The 20,595-nt window shown below is 37.5% G+C and overlaps 1 protein-coding gene across 1 annotated transcript in view; it reads left to right on the top strand.

Annotated features, from left to right (window-relative positions):
- The window catches only part of LOC149548244 (RING-finger, DEAD-like helicase, PHD and SNF2 domain-containing protein), a 280,879-nt gene that overhangs the window by 107,320 nt on the left and 152,964 nt on the right, over window positions 1-20,595 (top strand). Inside the window, exons 7-10 of the mRNA XM_089792294.1 lie at window positions 14,321-14,558; window positions 14,650-14,810; window positions 15,041-15,640; window positions 18,285-18,454. Coding sequence (XP_089648420.1) covers window positions 14,321-14,558; window positions 14,650-14,810; window positions 15,041-15,640; window positions 18,285-18,454 — 1,169 coding nt within the window. The remainder of the gene's footprint in view (window positions 1-14,320; window positions 14,559-14,649; window positions 14,811-15,040; window positions 15,641-18,284; window positions 18,455-20,595) is intronic.

Raw genomic sequence — 20,595 nt, forward strand, 5'->3', positions numbered from 1 at the left:
GCCACCATCCATGGGCAATTCCCTCCAAGTATATAATGGCTTCGTCCTCCATCATTGGGTTTAATTGTAGATACATGTCAAGATTTTGTACCCAAGCTCTCGCAATAGTTTTAACAGACCCGTCAAGATAAGTAAGGGACATTTTACCAATCTTCCTTTGTAATTCATTATTACACCCCCTTTGCCCCTTATTCTTATGTTTCATTCTAGCCTCCAAATATTCTCTAAAAGTCATTGATGCTTTGAATTCATCTACTACTTGTACCCAATATTGATAGACCTCTTCTTGGAGTTGTCTAATGGTAGGTTCTCTTTTAGGCTGTGGATTCTTAGGAGTAAAGGTTGGCATGAAGGGTCTTGCTGAAGTTGAATTCTTAGGTTCATTTACCGATTGATTCTCCTGTTCACCCATTTCCCTTGCATTACTTTGATTTTGGTTCCTATTATTGTTCATGAATTCTGCCATCAAGTTTGCCATACGTTTCACATTATTTTGCCTATCTTGTTGACTCCTAAGTAGTGATTCCTAGTGTCATTTGCATCTCCCATATTGTTTTAAAAAATTATTTCCTTGTCTGATTCAGTATGACTGTTTTTAATATTAACTTGTGTAGAGGAACTTGTGGTTTCTAGCAATCTATTTTGTCTGACTCTGGTATTATGGAAATTATAATTTCCTTTTGGCATATGTTTGTTTGTACCCACAGGCTGGTAGGACTGAAAGCTCTGATACCCCTGTTAAAATCCCAACTAATTTGCAGAGAGAAACAATCTGATCTTTATTGTATATAGAGAATGATTGGTTTGATTAAAGAAAAATTAAGATATCCTTGACAGTTTCAGACTACTAAATTGTTGCCAATACATAATACAGAGATATTATGCTAGTCTACTGTCAATTTATTTCTTCATTAATTATTACAATGATAAAATGATGCACCTGTGCAATGATTTTGATATCACTTGTTGACAATTGGAAGCAATCACCGGTCCACTCCCTTTAGCCTGCCCGCAGAATGTTTAGGATCACAAATGGATGTTGCACTCCACAATTCTCTTCAACCTCTGTCATCACCGTTCTAGCTATTGTTTGTGAATGTAATACCAATTCTTTAATATTAGATTCTCCTTTACCTTTAAAAACTAAGGAGTATTGTTTTGCTCATGCAATTATTTGTACACATACGATTTGCTTCAGTACTTCCACTGTACGTGGATTTGGTGCCATATGACTTATAATTCCCAATGACTTCTATTGCATAAGAGACAAATTTCTTCCACATGAAACACTCCTCCAGTTTGCATTGAAATACTCCTCTAGTTTACTTCAGAGTTCCACCATATGAAATGTTGTTCATTATTTTCTTTGCACTCACGTTGCATTCACAATATGAATGTCGCCAAGATGTATGGCTAGGATGCCATAATCTTCTTGTCGTTCCTCCACTAGTTCAGTTTGGTTCTCACGAAAGGAGAATACTACCAAAATACTTCTTCACCTGAAGTTAGGGTTAATTCATTTTCCAATCTTTGATACTTTCTCCAATGTACACAACCCGTATTTAAGATATCGAAATCGGGTAAGTTCCTGTGAACTGCTTTATATCAAAATGGTTATTATTTAATAAATCTATTTATTAATAAATTAATTTATATTAGTTAATTAAGTTGAGACTATTATAAAATAATTAATATATTATTTGACTTCAAAAAGACAATCATTGAGGGACATTATAGAATGGTTGCAGGATACCTTGGAATGGATGGAGTTGGGTAGACATAGAGGTAGGCATGAGAGATAGGGGTGGCGCAGATCAATTTCATTCGTAGGAAGTCAACATAGTCATAGATTCCACACATCAATTGGGAGCTCCCTTCATTCCACTAGGCAGGCATGCCCTCGTACACCAGTGAAGGATAGCTCCATACTTCCGCAGTTTGTACCGGGTGAGCAACCGACACAGGTAGAGCCACCCAAGGTGGGATTCTAGGATTCAATTATGGTAGCCACGGATGAGTGGAGAGCCCTACCTCTAGAGGTTAGGGACGCTTTTCCTCTTCCCCAGTGTTGTGCATAACAAAGAGATGCTGTCAGGTTCAGAGGAGATAGGGGCCATAGGCCACAACAGAACAAGGACCTCAATAGAGCAACTGGGAATTTCACATTGGCTACATATAATGGTCTTAGTGGTACAAGTGCACGAGCTTGGGTGGACGTATATCTATTTTTGAGTCCCATGCCTAAGCGTGATGTTATTCAGTTTGCGGTCTTCCATTTAGATGGGGTTGCTTATGATTGGTGGCACCATGGATTAGTCACTGAATATCATGCCTTGGTTCACTTCTATGCAGAGTTCACAAAACGTCTTATTACTAGGTTTGATCAGAAAGAGACAGAGCTTTACTATAGGGAGTTGGCACTTATTAGACAGATAGGACATGTGGAGGCTTATATTAATGAGTTCCAACGTATTGCAGTCATGGTACCTGATATGGCTCGGGAGCGTAGTGTGATGCTTTTCATAGAGGGATTGCAGGATAGGCTTAAGGGGTTGGTGCAAGCATTTAGGGTAGACACTCTCAAGGAGGCTATTGATGTGACATTGAGATTGGACACCACTCCTACTTCTTACTAGGCAGATAAGAAGACATTTAGGGACTCAACCTACATAGAAGGCCAACACCCCTCAGGGTAGAGGTGGACCACCATTCAGACCTCCCAGGTTGGACCAGGAGACTAGGAACGGGCTGAGAAGGAGAAAACAATGTTTCTCTTGTATGGAGGCATGGGAGCCCGGTCATCGTTGCCTTGGTAAAGTCAAGGTTCATTTGATTGAGTTAACATCTAAGATGGGGGAGGAGGAGACACCTGACACTGATACTGAGGATAGTCCAGAGGGAGTTGAGCAGGAGCACCCACAATTGGAGTTAGACACTCTTGAGCCTTTGGCCTTCACCAAGGTGACCATGGCTGCTCTCTCTAGTTATCCCAGGTTTCATGCCTTTCGATTGAAAGGTACGCTCTGAGGCTAGCATGTTATGACCTTGGTAGACACAGGTACCACGCACAATTTTATTGATCAGAAGTTAGTTGGTAGACGTTGGTTGTAGTATAAGGAGTTTGCTAGGTTTGGAGTGAAGGTTGCAGAGGGTGCAGTATTGGGCTATAGTAGGAGGATTCCTCAACTTAGCATTCAGATGGGGGATTACACTTTGATAGATGATTTCTATGTGCTACCATTAGAGGATTATGACGTGGTTTGGGTATGCAGTGGTTATAGGGTATTGCTTGATACATTATTGACCATCACCGTATGCAGTTAGAGTTTGTTTCTGGAGGGAAGAAGATAGTTCTGAGAGTAGCTTCAGATGGTGGACCAATGGAGGTGTTTTCTCGTCGGTGGAATCTATTATTAGACATGATGATGTGATTTGGGCCACACATTGTTATGTGAACCAAAATTGCCACACGTCAGGATGGTAGGACATTCCATGTTGATATACAATCAGTGATGGACCGACATGGTAGAATTTTTGGTGATATTCCCCATGGCATACCTCTAGATAGAGGTTTTGAGCATGTGATAGAGTTGGAGAATGGTGCTAAGCCAATGATTACTGTTGCATATCATCATTATAGAGCATACAAGGATGAGATAGAGCAGACCATTCATGAGTTGTTGGACATGGGGTTCATTCGCCCTAGCTCTAGACGTTTTGCTTCTTTTGTTGTGTTGGTTAAGAAAGTTGAGACTTTATGGATGTGCATAGATTACAGAGCCTTGAACAAGAAGACAATAAAAAAAAAATATCCCATTCCATGCATTGATGAGCTGTTGGATGAACTTCATGGAGCTATCCACTTCTCCAAGATTGATCTTCAATCAAGCTATCATCAAATTTGTGTACATGATGAGGACATACACAAGATTGCCTTTTGTTATCACTATGGGCACTATGAGTTCTTGGTGATGCCTTTTGGCCTTACAAATGCACCTGCCACTTTCTAGTCCTGTATGAACCACATCTTCAACAAACAGTTTAGGAAATTGGTCCTACTATTTTTTGATGATATAGGTCCTACTATTTTTTGATGATATACTCATCTATGGTCATACATGGGAGGATCATCTCAGGCACATAGAGGAGGTACTTAGCATCATGGAGAGTTAGTCTCTATTTGCTAAGTTGTCCAAATGTGAATTTGGACTTACATAGATCTTATATTTGGGTAATATAATCAGTGTTGATGGGGTGAAAGTGCATGCAGAGAAAATTTAGACAATTTGATGCAGAGAAAATTTAGACAATTTGAGATTGGCCATATGCCAAGAACATTATAGAGTTATGAGGATTCCTTGGTTTATGTGCTTATTACAGGAGGTTTGTGAGGGGATTCTCTCAGTTAGCAATACCTTTGACAAATCTCACGAAGAAAGGGACATTTAGATGCACAAAGTTGGCACAAGTCTTTGATAGGCTCTAAGGAGGTTATGAGCCCTTGTTCGGTGTTGACACTTCTTGATTTCTTGCAGCCTTTTCTACTCGAGTGTGATGCTTCAGGTGAGGGCATTGGAGCAGTCTTGATGCAGAACAAACATCCCATTGCCTATGAGAGTAGGAATTGAATGATAAAGAGAGATTGTATTCTACATATGATAAGGCAATGTTGGCTATTATGCATGCATTAGCTAAATTCAGACAGTATCTTGTTGACAACGAATTTGTGGTAAGGACGGACCACAATAGTCTGAAATATTTCTTTGATCAGAAGAAGCTCAATGATCGTCAACAAAAATTGGTAAGCAAAGTCCAAGTTTATGATTTTGACATAGAATTTGTTAAGGGGAAGAAAATTATTGTACCTGATGCACTTTCTAGAAAATTGTCGCTCGCTGCCCTAAGTTCATTGACTGAGATTTCAGCAGATTGGAAGGCTCAACTTTTAGTTGAGTATTCTAAAAATCAGCATGTTTGTGAGGTCATGGATGGGTTGATACATGATGATAAATACAGTGTGATTGATGACATCATCTGCTACAAAAACAGAGTCTATCTTGTTCCTAAATCATAGCTGACGGAACAAATTTTGCATACCTTCCATGATACTCCAACGACAGGGCATCTAGGGTATGGTAAAACATACAGAGCAGTCCAGGAGAGATTCCCTTGGAAGGGTCTCAAGGATGATGTCTTACATCATGTTCGTGAGTCAAATGTATGACTTGTCAGTGCAACAAGTCAAAACATACTTTGCTTACCAGTTTGCTCCAGCCATTACCTATACCGGAACAAAAGTGGACAAGGATCTTGATGGATTTCATTATAGGTCTTCCTCGAGTTTAGGGGAAAGATTGTATCTATGTTGTGGTAGATAGGCTAACAGAATATGCCCTTCTTTTTGATTGCAGTTGATTTCACATCTTAGGTAGCTAAGCTATTTTTCAAGGAGGTGTTTAGACTCCTTCGTCTTCCCAAGACCATAGTGAGTGAGAGGGACAATAGGTTCACGAGTTGTTTCTGGTAGAAACTTTTCAGGCTTGCAGGCTGTAAGATTCCACCCCTTAATTTGATTGAAGAAATCAATTTTTGACTCTTGGATTTTAACAAACGGTCGGTGTGCAATCTGGATGTTAAACATGCTAATACTACTGCAATATTCTTTCTAAGGTTATTATTAAAATTTATTTTAAGAAATGGCTACTCACGCATCTACTTAATGTCTCCAAAGAATTTGCATCATGGGTGATTCGAGACGTTAGTTTGCATTGATATAAGTAATACAAATTTCAACAATAGCAGATGGTATTAATCCAAATTTGTAGGAAAAACAATGGTATTAACTTCACACTCCTAAGGACGACTTCACATGCACAAACAAAATAACTGATAGTCGGAATACAAATCTGATTTTCACCACAGGAGGGTGCCCTTGTGGAGGTCCAACTGTGCTTGTTGTGGTTGCATGAAGTACACCATCTAGTCACCCTTAAGATGTTTGCCATTGTCCAAACGCTGCACACCAAACTTAACTCGAGCAGCTACTCGTTCGGAATACTGCCTTGTAGATGCCCTATGATGCAGTATGAGAGCCTCACGGGGTGATGAGCAAGTTGTCACGGGAGTGTGGGAACTATGCCATAAATCCTGACCCTGGGATGTGACCTCTGCTCTGCTTACTCCATCCCATGCTATGCCAAAGTGCATATTGTCACGTGGGTGTGAGATGACAATCCACCCTTGTTACCGACTTCAGAATCTAACCATGTTGCTGCTACCTGTACTCCAATGGTTTGGCCCAAGCAATCTTCCTTTCAACTAAAAGTGTTCTTCTATCTACTGCAAACTCAAACTCTCATACTGTTTCCAACGTACCACTTCTCATTCCAATCTGAGTACGAAAAGGAAGATGTTGGGGCTATCTCGATACTCCTTAAGGGGTTTCGTCCTTAAGGAAAGACCAGTCACATTTAAACAACTTGGATTTGTCTTCAAAGATATTGATATATTTCATGGTGTGAATCTCCATGTAGCTCCTTGCCTTTATAACCTCGATGTGAGGGGAAATACAACTAGGCAATGTGGGATAAAAAACCAATTTCCTCTTTTAGTCACTTAAGTTACTTTTGTCATAAAGTGACTTAACTATAGGAAGTTCCACACTTAATTATCTCCCCAACAAAACCAAATAGAATCTCGTGACTGGCTGGTATCCTTAAATAAATGTCGTTAGCCTATTTGGATGGAAAGATAGACCAACAAGGCACCATAAGGCCTAGTGTGGAGAAGGGGATATTACACAGGCACAAAATTGACCCCTAGTACTAGCTACCACCCTTAGACGAATGGACAATCCAAGATAGTCAATAAGTAGATTGAGGGGTATTTGCGCAACTGTGTTAGGACAACAGAAGGCATGGGTGTGCTGGTTGTATTTGGGCGAGTATTGTTATAATACTACGCACCATATGTCTATTGATATGACTCCTTTTAGAGCTCTTTACGGCTATGAGGCATTGTCTTTTATTGATTTGGCTTTGAGTGACAACAAGGTTCCTTTGGCATAGGATTGGTTACAGGAGAACCAGGATATCATGAGGTCTCTCAAGGACAATTTACAGCATGCACAAAATTAGGAAATGATCTATGTTGATCGACATAGGATTGAGAGGACATTTGAGGTGGGTGACATGGTTTTCCTACGTTTACAGCCTTATCGACAAAGCACCCTAAAAAGGGGAGGAGCTCAGAAGCTTAAGCCTCTTTTTTACAAACCATATAGATTACTTAGACGAGTTGGAGAGGTTGCCTATGAGGTTGAGTTACCACTTGACAGCCAGATTCATAATGTGTTCCATGTGTCATGCCTGATATAGGCATTGGGACAACATATTGTAACATCACCCGATTTTCTGCCCTTGGATGAGGAGGGTAAGCTGACATTGATTCCTGAGGAGATTCTTGAGGTGAGGGAATGTTGACTGAGAAGCAGGGTGATTGAGGAATATCTAGTTCACTAGAGGGGTCTCCCATAGAGGATGCCATTTGGGAGGGTGAATCTATTTTACAGCATTCGACACTGCACTTGCTTGAGGGCAAGCATCTGCGAGAGGGGAGGACTGTCACGTCGCCTCCTTAGTTTGATTATCAGAGTCATGGGAGTTAGCCTATCATGGGAGTCTCGTAGGCTAGCAGTGTTAGACAAGGACCCGCACAAGGGATTCAATGGCCGAACATGGCATTTCAGACAGTTTTGGGCCAATTTGGTACAGTTTCTTGATTTTAGGAGGTTTCCCTAAAATTTATGAGGATGTGGCGGTTTCTAGATATGAGGTTTCTTGGGACCAGTTTCTGGTTTCAGTTTTAGGGTGACAGGATGAGTTTCCTATTTTTTAGGAGCATCCCTAGATTATAGGGAGGGATTGCCAGTTGACCCATTTTATCTGGCATCAGTCTCAGACAAGTGACAGGGTCGAATTAATGATTGGTTGGTTATTTTGGGCTATTATAGGCTATATGGGAAATATTTTAATATATTTAAATATTTCCTAAGTTAGCGATTAAATAATTTAAAATAAGGCTATTTATATAGCCATATTGGAGTAATAAGGGGATATTTGCTTCATTTGGTTAGGTATGCTTGTGTGTTATAGCTCGTTGGAAAGGTCTCGAAATATTATACACAACTTTCACTATTTGGAGACTTTTGGTGCATTGAGCTGTGAATTTTTAATAAAGTATTGATTTTCCTATAGCATGGATGCCTTTATTTGGGAATGTTATTTTATTATATTTAATTTAAAAGTGCATGGTGTGAATTTCATTTAGGGTTTGATTTGCACTTGTGAGGAGTTATAAGGAGATGAAGACCTAATTGTTGATGATCTTTTGGCATTTGAAACTTATGATTTGTGAAATTACTTTGTTTTAGTACTTGATATGGACACGATTTTAAAACTTCAAGTGCAGATCTCTTGAACCACTTCAAACTAAAGTTCGAAGTAGTTCAAAGTAGTTCAAAACAGTTCAATTTGTTCATGCAGGTTTAATGATCTATCCTGAGAGGTTCACTTATACAATTCGGTGGCTTGATTTTAGTGATTCATTTCCCAGGTCAGAATTGCAGTTTGTTGCCCCACAAAATTGGAGGCTTCGTGATACAAAGTTCATATGAAAGCCAAGTTCAAGGATCCTTCCTAATGGCATTAATGCAATCTCATGCAGTAGAAAAGATCAAAAAATCTCCCCACCTTTTATGACTCAGTTTGGAGGTAGAGGCCTTGGTTTTGAATATAAAATTTGATTCAATGGGCACATTGTAGTTCACCTGGTTCAGGTACGATTCACAGGTTCGCAGCTTAAGGAAAAAGACTTGTGGGCTCTCAAACATTCACACATGCAGATCGTGATCAAAATGTCAGTTTGAATGGAACCAAGGAGTTGATTATTGAAGCAGGGAAGATCAAAATTTGTCTCAGTAATCAATAAATGACTTGACTCATCATATTTGGGGGATACATATCATAAAAATTGATGATATCACGTTGGAGGAAATCAAAAACATATTTCAATACAATCCCTTGCACATCGAACATTCATACTTTTATTGTGGTGGCCGGTGTGTGTGATTAAAGCCTAGTGTCATTTAGACATGCAAGGATGATATAGCTGCTGATGCTCCCAATACAGAATGTAAATACAATTAATGTATTTTGCCATTAAAGATCATTCCCATGTGATAAGGAACCTGTATATCCTAGTATAAGGTAGGTGTAAGCTGGCAATTCCAATGCATAATAAACTCAAACTCATGATACCAAAAGAATCAAAAGTAATTCTCCACAAAGCTCAGTTCCGAATGCATCTAATGAATGTATTTCCTGGATTAGCACAAGCATATTGAATGAGTCTAATGTATGAGAAACATATCTCATGACTCACTTAGGAATGAGCCTTAATCATTCATATTTGACAATGGGACAGGGATGTTGTGAAGCCTGAATGAACCTGATTACCCACATTTTGTGCTCATAATTCAAAGATTCCGGTTTCTCAAGGAAGGGAAAGCATAGAGGTTGGCATGGTGAAGTTATATATATATACAGACCCCCTTTTCCAGATTGGTATTGACACCTACTTTGACTATGTTATCATTCTGCATAATATTAGTTATCATTCGGGCTGTATATCATTGCACCTCCTTCACTTGGATTGGTTAAGACGTGCTGAGTATTACTTTGATCGTTCCCTGTTGGCTGCTATCATAGATTCACGATCCTCAAACTTGATCTCATTTGAATAGTTAAGATGATAGCTCTGAAGGAAACTCACAAGCCGCGGTGATGAGTCAAATGAGCATCCAAAATTATATTAAAGTGATCGGGTTCCTGGTAATGAGAAAGGCGAAGATAGTCTTAGACAATTTAGCATGAAAATCTGTGAGAAGATTGAAAGCAAGCGCCGGACAACCTATAATGAGGTCTCTAGATAGTGCAGCTTTGTGTGATGAGGAGCACTATGTAATAAAAAGACACATTGAAGAGATTGCGATTGGAGATGAAGCAAAAGACAGTGACATTCGGCTTTGAGAGACCCGAATGCATATAGCTAACGACAAAATAGAATTTATGAATTGTTAAGAAAGATTATAAATAAACATTGGTCAGAGCATTGATAAGTTGATTTGTGAGCTCGGGCCTCTCCTTTCTTGAAAGGGATGGATAGCCATCGACTATGACTTTCATATCATGAATAATGCATATGATATTTTGACAGAGGAGATTTAGAGGCTTGATGGTGAGCTGAGAAGTATAGATGTTATGATGGAAATTATAAACATCTTAGATGTTGATGGTAGTTTCGGGTTAAACGGCATTGAAGGTGCAGCTTATGACGGGACTGGGAAATTAAAGAAGCCTCATTCCTATGTTAATGATAGGAATAACAATGGCAACGGGTATAGTGTGAAAGGACAATCCTCGAGCTCAAAGTTGCACATGTATAAGTTCTACTATTTCGGAAGGATGCCTGCAAGTGAAGAGTCACAGAGGACCGAGCTCATTTTTGGTGAATGTCGAGTTTCATGCAAGAAAACCTTTTCCCTAATATGGCCGAGTATCATTTGAGAGTATTAACATAAAATTCGGGATGACAAATGGGCTATGAATGATACGGTTTTTGTCATAGAAAAGTAACTTTAGTGTTGATAAAACAGGAGGCTCTAATTTTCCAAAAAAGGGATAACTTTCAAAGACAAGAAAAGAATCAGTTATTCAAAGTGAAGGAGGAGGATCTAACGAGTCATCAAACATATGCCACCTGTCAGGGAACATATGTGCCTTTCATAAACTTTAACTCTTATATCTTTTAAAAAGATATTCAAAATGAAAAGCAGGGTGATTTCAAATAATACAGACTTCCAAGAATCAGTTACTAAAAAAAAGGGAATCGAAATTGACAAGGAGAAGAATAAGTATGCAACAACAAATGAGTATGGGGGTTCCATCTTTTCTGTCCGGGACTGCAGACTATGGACTTTAGCAAGAGGAGAGATTTTCAAAATTATCCCATTTTCTTGTGAAGGTTATAGGGAGCAAAGCCAAGGTTTCTTTTCTCTTTTCTGAACTGTGTGTTAGAAAGTAGGAGAGTTGTGATTTGTTTATGTAATACAGAGAAGAAGTTTTAGCTTTCTTTAACAGTGATTGTAATTGCAAATGCATAATAAGGTCTTTGTATCTTTTATGCTTTAAGGAAGGGAGACTCGAAAGTTGATTGTACATCAAAACCTAGAGTTTGAGCAATCCTCTTTCCACTAACCGCGATCTTTGTGTCACATTAGTTTTCTCTAAAACATGCTTTTATTGTCGTTGTTCCTTGTATACATTCTGATTGCAAGACATATTCATGGCTTTGTTTCTGCACTTTCTCAAGGAGATGGAAAATGTGTTTCTTGATTTCATCCTTTGTAACATGTCGGGGTGAATGGACTTTATGTCATTTTCCGTTCATTTTCTTGTAGTTGTTTAGTTTGTTCGCGTCTACTTTGTGTTTACAGGTAGATGTTTGAAATCCTTTTGTGCTTTCTGGTCAAAAGCACCCACAATTAATTCATTGTATATCTCACACGGGGAGCTGTACCCGATAAAATTCAGAGGAAGGTTATCAATCCAATGATAACCTGTCCAACTATTGGTGCTGATTAGTCCTCTCACTTGGGCATTTAGGGTTATATTCATACTCATTTTCTTGGAGGACAATGTGTTCACTAACACTTTGGTAGTGCGATTTTGTGGCTTGGAATGAAACCCTCGAGTCTGGACTGTTGGGATGCTAACCTCAGCAGGTTTAGGTGATTGGAGTTTTATTTCATTGCATTCCGATTGACAAAGGAAGTGGTCGATTTAACTTGGCATTATTATTTGATTGGAGTAGGGTACTTGCAGCTGGGTGACCAACTTTTGGCAATAGGCATTTCATTGCAGCAGCTTACTTGGGGGTTGGAGAAGGTCTTTTCTTCACCACTGGACGCCATAGCTTTCCTTTGGCATTGGACTGTTCATTGCAGCAAATTCTGTAGGGTTGAATCAATATCAAAGCATCTCACTGTAGCTGGTATTGATCCCTGTTTAAGACAATATTGTATATTGGCAATGATCTCTTTGAAGTTAATATATCAGATTGCTGGTTGTTTCGGGCATGTACTATTTCAGAATTCAGTAATGATAAAATTTGCAGCATGTGTTTACATTTCTTAAGTGCTATTTATTTTCTATTTATTATGCAATTATTTTATTTCCAAAAACCCCCAAAAACTAAAAAAAAAAAGGAAAAGAAGAAAGAAATTAGAATTCAGCTAAGATCAGTCAATGGTAACAAATGCTAGTCAAAGAGTCAAATTTTGAAACAAACGATAATTTCCACGGTCATCGGAATTGGGAATCTTTTAGTCCAGCCATATTCTTATTGGGGGTCTTAAAAAATGGCCTAATACGTACCCAATACTGTATCTGTATTTGTATCTGTATCCGTAACCATGCAACTTTGGAACTGAGGAATTCATTAATGACTCCTTTTTGTGCATCAATTTTAGGCTTATAGCAGAGGGTATAGACTTTGGACAAGAGATTTGTCAGATTTGTGGAGGCAATTAATGCAGGCGTACCTTTCTCCATCCCCCACGTGGCTTCCCCTTGCTGGTTGTAGCACCTTGGAGGTACCTATGGTGACAATTTCATCTAAGATCACCAGTGAGGGTTTTGTAATTGTAGGGAATCCGTTGCTAGTAGTAGTAACGAGCAAATAAAGGCTTTCAATAGGCATATGCATTTGGTATCAAAAATTCATTTTGAAAATATGGTCAAATTCAATAATCTTGTTTGTAGGCTAAGTAAAATATTTAGCATTTTAGTCTATTCTTTTAATAATTGTTTTTGATTATTGCAGTAGATGGAAATAAACATAGTTAAACCGCCCTGGGAGATAGGGGGACGACGGGACAGGGGGACAAGTTTTCGAGATGGGGGGATAGAGGGGCCTTGATTTGGGGATGGCGGGGGGCGGGGATGGGGGATGGTGGAGGGAGCATGGGTGTATATACTATACATATGGTACTTAAAATGCTAGTTATGAAAAGATGTACTACAATTATACAATATAAGATACAAAGATGCAAAAAAACTTAAACATTGAACATTTCATTGAAGCTTTCAACTGGAACATCATGATTCATGATCAAATGACAAACAAACAATGAACATTGAACATTGAACATCAACAAATAATAAATATTTGTCTATATATCAGTCTTTAGATCAATAGTATGAGTATCTAGATTCTACTATCTAATAGTAATCAATGATCATATGAGTCAGGACATAAAGATGACTACAACAAGTATCATGTGCCATGAATCATGATATCAAAATAAGTATATAATCCAAACAAAAACTACAAGTCCCCAAGAGTCCAAATCAAAATGCCAAATCAATGATCAATGATCATCCCTTGGAGGTTGGAAGTTGAAACTCATCACCACTGGAACTATCAGTCTCTCCAAGATCAAGAGCCGAAAAGGAGACATCTTGGCGTCCCCCCACAATGAAGGAGACTCCTTTGCATCCCCCCACACCCCCACACTCAGAGATGTCTCGCCGTCTTTGACGGCGGTGGCGCTCTATGTGGTGTCGCCCGAAATGTTGAGATGCAGTCCCCCTGTCCCGAGGACATCCCCATCTCCGAGACGACCTAGTTTTGGGGGTGGGGGATGCGTCCCCTTGTTACATTGCAAATAAACCGCATTGGTGGTTTTGAAACTTCCTGGAGGCGTCTATATTGTGATATTTACCAAATCCATTAATAAAACACTCACTTCTAGCCTTAGTGTTGGACTCCTGGTATGCTATTGCCATTCTAGTGGATGAGAAATCATAGTCATATTCTTCTAGTACTTGCCAAAGGGAATGCTCGTATAATGACTTGAATACAGGCTTGTATCCAATCTGAGATGTATTGTAATTCAGTTGACATGGCTTGTGATATGGTTTTTCCAATAAGATTCTGGAAATCTAACTGTATGGTTAGTTTTTTCTTGAGAATATGCTTTTATAAGGTTATTGTTTGTATCAATTTAAAAAATACCACCCATGCATGAGCTACTTTTCTCAATATCAAATACACAATCCCAAGTTTAGAAAAGAGGAAGAATATAGAGCCACTAAAGCCAATTTATGAAAAAATGTCTTATAGTCCATGATCTCTAAAAGACCGTATTTTTTATTTGTTTGTTAGCAGGGAACATTCTCACGACATTCCTTTTTTGCAGAGAGGTAATATTAGAGCAAAACAATTCACACATCAAGTTTTCCGGCAGCTAATGTGGCGATCAACAAAATCACAGGTGTCAGATGAATTAAATTTACCTCCCCAAGAGGAACTCTTGTCATGGTTGACATTTTCTCCAGTTGAAGCCCATTTCTATAAACGACAACATGAGAGTTGTACTGTCAATGCCCAAGAATTTATCGCAAAATGCAAAGATAACAATAAGCCTCAGATTATAGGTATTAACATGGATGCTTTTGTGTTAATAATACCTTGTAATGTCATTTACACTTTACCTCCAAAACTAATTAAGAGTTTAACTGTTTTCAGGATCTGAAGCTTCCTACGATTCCCACCTTACTCATCAAGAAACTGCAAAGTTATTGAATTCACTACTGAAACTTCGTCAAGCATGCTGCCACCCTCAAGTGGGAAGCTCTGGGTTACGTAGTTTACAGCAAACTCCTATGACCATGGAGGAGATCTTGCAGGTTATTCTTGTTTCTAATTTTCAGCTCTTCAAATTAAATAGGCCAGCGTTCAAATTTTCTAATGAAAATGTTGGTTCATTGTGACTAATATTTATAAGGTAGTTACTCTTTCACAATGTTCAGTCTTCTAGAGGCATGCATTTTACGAAAAGCTCTTGATACAAATAAAGCGAGAAGGATTTTCTGTCTGATGTCAATTCTTAGAAAACTTTACACTGATCTTTTTGCAGGTCTTAATTGGCAAGGCTAAGACTGAAGGTGAAGAATCCCTCAGGAAACTCATTGTTGCATTGAATGGAATGGCTGCATTGGCTATAATAGAAAATAATCTTTCACGTGCAGTCTCACTGTACAGGGAGGCTCTGACAATAACAGAAGAATATCGGGAAGACTTCCGTCTTGATCCTCTGTTAAACCTTCACATTCTTCACAACTTAGCTGAAATAATTGATATGAGTTCAAATCCTAACACTAAAGATAATTTTGATGGAGACAAAAGTTGTGTTGGCCCAAAAGATCAGGATAATACACTACTTGAATGTTCTCAAGTTGAGTATTGCATGAAAAATCAGACAAAAGAGGAAAGGGTTTCTAATAGCTCTACCAGATCTTCAGATCAATTGAGTCCAAGAAAAGATCTATCCAGACCAGAAGATCCGATAATGACAGATAAGATCTCCAAATATAATCCCCAGTTACAGGAAATTCCCAGGACTTTGAGGGATGATTTCTTGGTGAAAGAATGCAATTCTATTAAAGAGAAATACATGTCACAGTTCACTACAAAACTAGCAACAGCGCGGGATGACTTCAAGAGCTCTTACAGTCAGGTATTTATGACTTCTGAAAAACACATTTTCATGGTATTCTTGGGTTAACTATGATTATGTCAAAGAAAATTACTCAATGTATATTTGTCAATTTATGTGATAATGCTGCATGAAGAAATAATAATCAATAAAGATCTTTGGTTAGGGCTAGGCTTCCATGATATTATATTCAACTTGAAGTTTGTATGTAATGTCCCCATAAATGATAGGGTTTCACTAATTTCTCGAATTCCAATCGCAAGCGACTTCTTTCTAATAAAACTTATAATCTATATGAACTTGGGTAGTAACAATATACTAAATCTAAGAGTAGCAATTGTTGGAAGTTATCTTGATCGGCAATGATCATCCTTATTTCCAAATGTCTTCAACATGAATATCGATCTACATATCTGACTAGAAACCTTATCCAATAGTGTGAAGATTATATTGATCTAGGTATCTTTCTATAAGCAAGACCAAAGGAATTTGTTTTAAGTATATTGTTCAAGTATGTTGATGAGTTGTCATGAAGCATATAATGTTCTATTAGACTTGTGGATGATATGCTTCTTAAATAAATGTTGAACAATAGTGAATGTTATCAATATGATGTATCGATCAAGTGTAGACAATATTCCTATCCTTGTTTCTCTTTAATGTGTATGCGATATGATCTATAATGATCTGATGGTATATGTTGACTTCCATTTCTGATGTTTTCCTTAACTTGAATCCGATGTATTTGATGCTGATCGGTCTATAAAGACCTTAAATAGTTGCCTGCTTGCTTGTCTGATATAATAAATAATTTTGTATTGCCGATGATTAGTGATGCTCAGTCTGCAATGTACTAGCACCATTTCTTATATTTATTTCTCTTGCCTATTTGATGAATCTACCACTGTCTCTGATTGACACTATATACTCATGCAATCTGGTTTCTTATCCATAGTAGAGTGCTTCCACTGGAACCTGTAAGATATATATAATTATAATCTGCTTGTTAACATAGAGAGTTGTCTTCTTTAAAATTGCTACTAATGAAATTGCACTTTTTGGAACAATTCGGAAATATATCTTTAAATTGCACACTTTTAATCAAATCACACTTTTTGCAAATGCTAATCTCTATAACATAGAGGGCCACCTTTTATTGTTGCATGACATCTCTTCATGCGTTATGCTTTTAACAATTAATATTGTTGTTTATAACTGCTGCCTTAACACATTACTCAATGCCATTTTTATCTTTGTTTTTCAATTGCCAACTTGCTTTGTAGAAAATGGCATTTCTTTCTTTACAAAGGTTGTCTGTCTAAGTTATGTTCTATCCAACTTGCGGATAATATGGTTCTTATCTAAATATCAAACAATAACGAATGTTATTGATATATTGATCAAGTGTAAACAATACTGCTATTCCTGATATCTCCTTAATATGTATGCAATATGATCTATGCTGATCTGATAGTATATTTTAACTGCTGTTTCTGATGTTAGATTTAATGTGAATGGGATGTATTTGATGGTGATTGGTCTATAAATATCAAAGACCTTAAAGAGCTACTTGTTCTCGTCTGATATAATGATTTTGTAACAGAAATGATTCATGATGGTTGGTCTACAATGTACTGTCGCTGTTTTTAATATTTATTTCTCTTGCTTGTGCAAATAATCTACCGTTGTCTCTGATTGAAACTATAACTCATGCAATCTGGTTTCTTATCCATGGTGGATTACTTCCACTTAAACCTGTAAGATATATGTGAAATAATCTGCTTGTTAACATAGAGTTGTTTTTTCAAAAATAACAACTAATGAAATTGCACCCTTTGGTGTAATCAGAAATATATCTTTAAATCTCACCTCTCAGTTTTAAATCAGATCCCACCTTTTGCAAATGCTAGTCTCTATAATATAGAGGGTGACCTTTTATTATTGAGTTCACATCTCTTGATGTATTAGTCTTTTAACAATTAAAATTGTTCTTTATAACTGCTACCTTGAACATTATTTAATGCTCTTTTATCTTTGTCTTTTAATTGCTGACTTTCTGTGTAGAAAATCACGTTTCCTTCTTTACAAAGATTAACTGTTTAAGTTATTAGGTTCTGCCATTGTTAACTACATACAGTGATCACTGCACATATAATTACAACTGAACTGTATTCTTTCAAGCCATTATCAAATCGGCTGTCTCATTACCAAGGTGGTGTATGATATATGTTGGTCATAATAATATTCTCTGAAGTTGACACCACTAACAACTTTCTAACAACATGTTTGTAAATGCTCTCTACAATTATTATTTCTACTTACTAACTAACTTGAAAGTGTCCTGATCTGCCACACCTGGACCACACATGCGTTTAATACTAGATTGATTTTCATGTATATCATGGGAACATCACATTGTACATGGCAATTCAAGATCAACCTAATTGACTTGTATAAGAATTTCATTGGTCAATGTAATATATAGTTTAAAGCTTCAACTTTTATGCCACTTTGTGAGCTATCCTTTTCTATGTTTACAAACAACTATGGAAAGAAATGTTTTCCTTGCAATTTTGACCCTGGCCACACGGTTTTTACTAATGGTATAATATGGAGATCATTAATTTATTATTTTTTAACACCTCAAGTATGTTCAATTTGATAGGCTGAACAAGCGAAGGAAGACTGCCAATTTGAGGGAGCAGAACATTGGTGGTTGGATGTACTCAAAATTGTTGTTCAAAAAAAGGATCTTTTAAAGGATTTGCTAGACAAAATCCAAGACAGCTTGTGTGGAACTGATGGAAGATTAAATTCATCTAGGCTTGGTTCACGGTATCTGTAAAATTCTTTTGCAGATTTTTTTTTTTTTACAAATGTGATTTTTTACAAGCACATGACTATCCATTTTTTGAAAAATGCTTCAGTTACAACATGTTGGTAATTTCTTATCTATTTAAGAGCACTATGAAAATTGTTTCAGGAATTTGTAGTAGTTTTACTTTTTGTCTTTATGAAGTTCCTTTTTGTGGGTACATCAATTTGACTTTTTTTTGCTACTATTTCCTTTTGTACATGTATATTGAGATGTATCATCTGCATAGCTGAAGTCATGTCTGTAATGAAACTACTTTGGTTTCAAAATCCATGCATGTGTATGGAGTTATTTTATTTTCTTGTATTTGCACAATTACATAAAAAAAAAACCAAAACCAAAACTATGTACAAGGGGTACTTATCTGATAATTACTGAAAGTAATGTTTTAGATGCTGTACACTGTAGGGTAGTGGCATTGGTGTTCCATCACGATATGTAAGCCAGGAAAACTGTTTTCGCCCATAAGTGATGAATTGTAAAAGGGCCTCGCCAAAGAAAATCAAATTTTCCTTGCATTCCTTTTCATTCTCGCCTCTTGTCCCAGAGCAAGACAAGATCACCAATTTGAAATTCTCGATACTTGGCCTTTTTGTCAAAAAGAACTTTTACTTGTTGCTGATGAGCAGCAAGCGTGTCAACTACTTGTCTTCGTTCCTCCAACTGTTGAATAAACATAATCCTCTTATCTAGTGCATCTGAATAAGTTTTATCTTTGATGGCTCCTACCAATTTGAGAGTGGGGAGCTCTAAAGTTATCGGAATCTCAGCATTGATCTTGTATAGCAATTGAAAAAGTGACATTCCAATTGCCCGCTTCAGAGTAATCCGATCTGCCCACAAAGCATCAAACAAAGCCTTGTGCCAGGTTCGCTGATTTGAATCAACCAACTTCTTCATGATATTCACCAAATTTTTGTTGCTTGATTTTGCTTGACCATTACCTTGTGGGTAATAGTTAGATGCATGTGCCAAAATAATCCCGTGATTGAAACATAATTTAGTGACCTCCTTGTAAGAGAAAGCAGTTGCACTATATGTGACAATCTTATTTGGAACACCAAAACGTGAAATGATGTTCTACTTCAGAAAGTCACAAATTATCTCAGATGTAGATCTTTTCACCGGAATTGCATCAACCCACTTGGTGAAGTAATCTATTGCTGCTAAAATATGAGTATGTCCTTTACTCGAAGGTGAATTAATAGTACCAATAAAATCAATTCCCCATTGTTGAAATGGCTTATCGATCACAACGGCTTCAATGGAAAGGCAACAAGTTTTTGCTTACCAACAAACTACTGGCATAACTCACATTTCTTTACCCACTGATAGGCATCTTGAAAAAGCGTGGGCGAATAATACTGTGCTCCCAAAACCTTATGTGCAGTGACAGGTCCTGAAAAATGTCCACCACACAATTGATTCTGAAAGGAATCCAAAAGTCAGACTTGTTGACTTCTATTAACAAATCTTAAAAATGTTCCATCCAATGCTTGCCTGTAGAGACCATTTTCCCAAAGAACAAAACTTGAAGCTTCTAACTTGAGAGTCCTTCGTTCTTTGTATGTCAAATATGGAGGACATTCACCATAGCTCAAATAGCCATGTCGGAAAACCAACCATCTGTTGTGCTAACGAACAATATAGTAGGAAGCGAGGAAGAATTTTCATCTTCTTCTTGCAATGGTTCATTTTCAGCCATAAGCTGATAATGTCCCTTACCATGAACTAACTTGGTAGTTCTTATCTCCATATCATACTCCTGAATCTTGGCTATCTAGTTTCCTCTTTTAGTACGAATAGTTTGTGTACAATTATTAAGTACATTTAATATTAAAACAATTTACATCTTCCTCTTCCTGACATTAGTAAAAACTAGCGGAGAGGTAAAGGTTCTAGTCCTAGGAGGTTACTATGGTTGTGCCTCCTTTCTTGGCAAGAGTAGTTGTGGCTTGAACTCCATCCTGAGAAAAATGATGTTAAGATCTTGTTTATTAGAGTCTAAAGCAATTTAGAGTACTTAGCAAATGCCATTATTGAGTATCTACAAACCTAGATGCAACAAAAACGAGATAAAACTATGTTCCACAACCTGTCG

The sequence above is a fragment of the Cupressus sempervirens genome, chromosome 7 (genome assembly GCF_028749045.1).
Source record: "Cupressus sempervirens isolate cs-2001-9-10 chromosome 7, ASM2874904v1, whole genome shotgun sequence".
Taxonomy (NCBI): domain Eukaryota; kingdom Viridiplantae; phylum Streptophyta; class Pinopsida; order Cupressales; family Cupressaceae; genus Cupressus; species Cupressus sempervirens.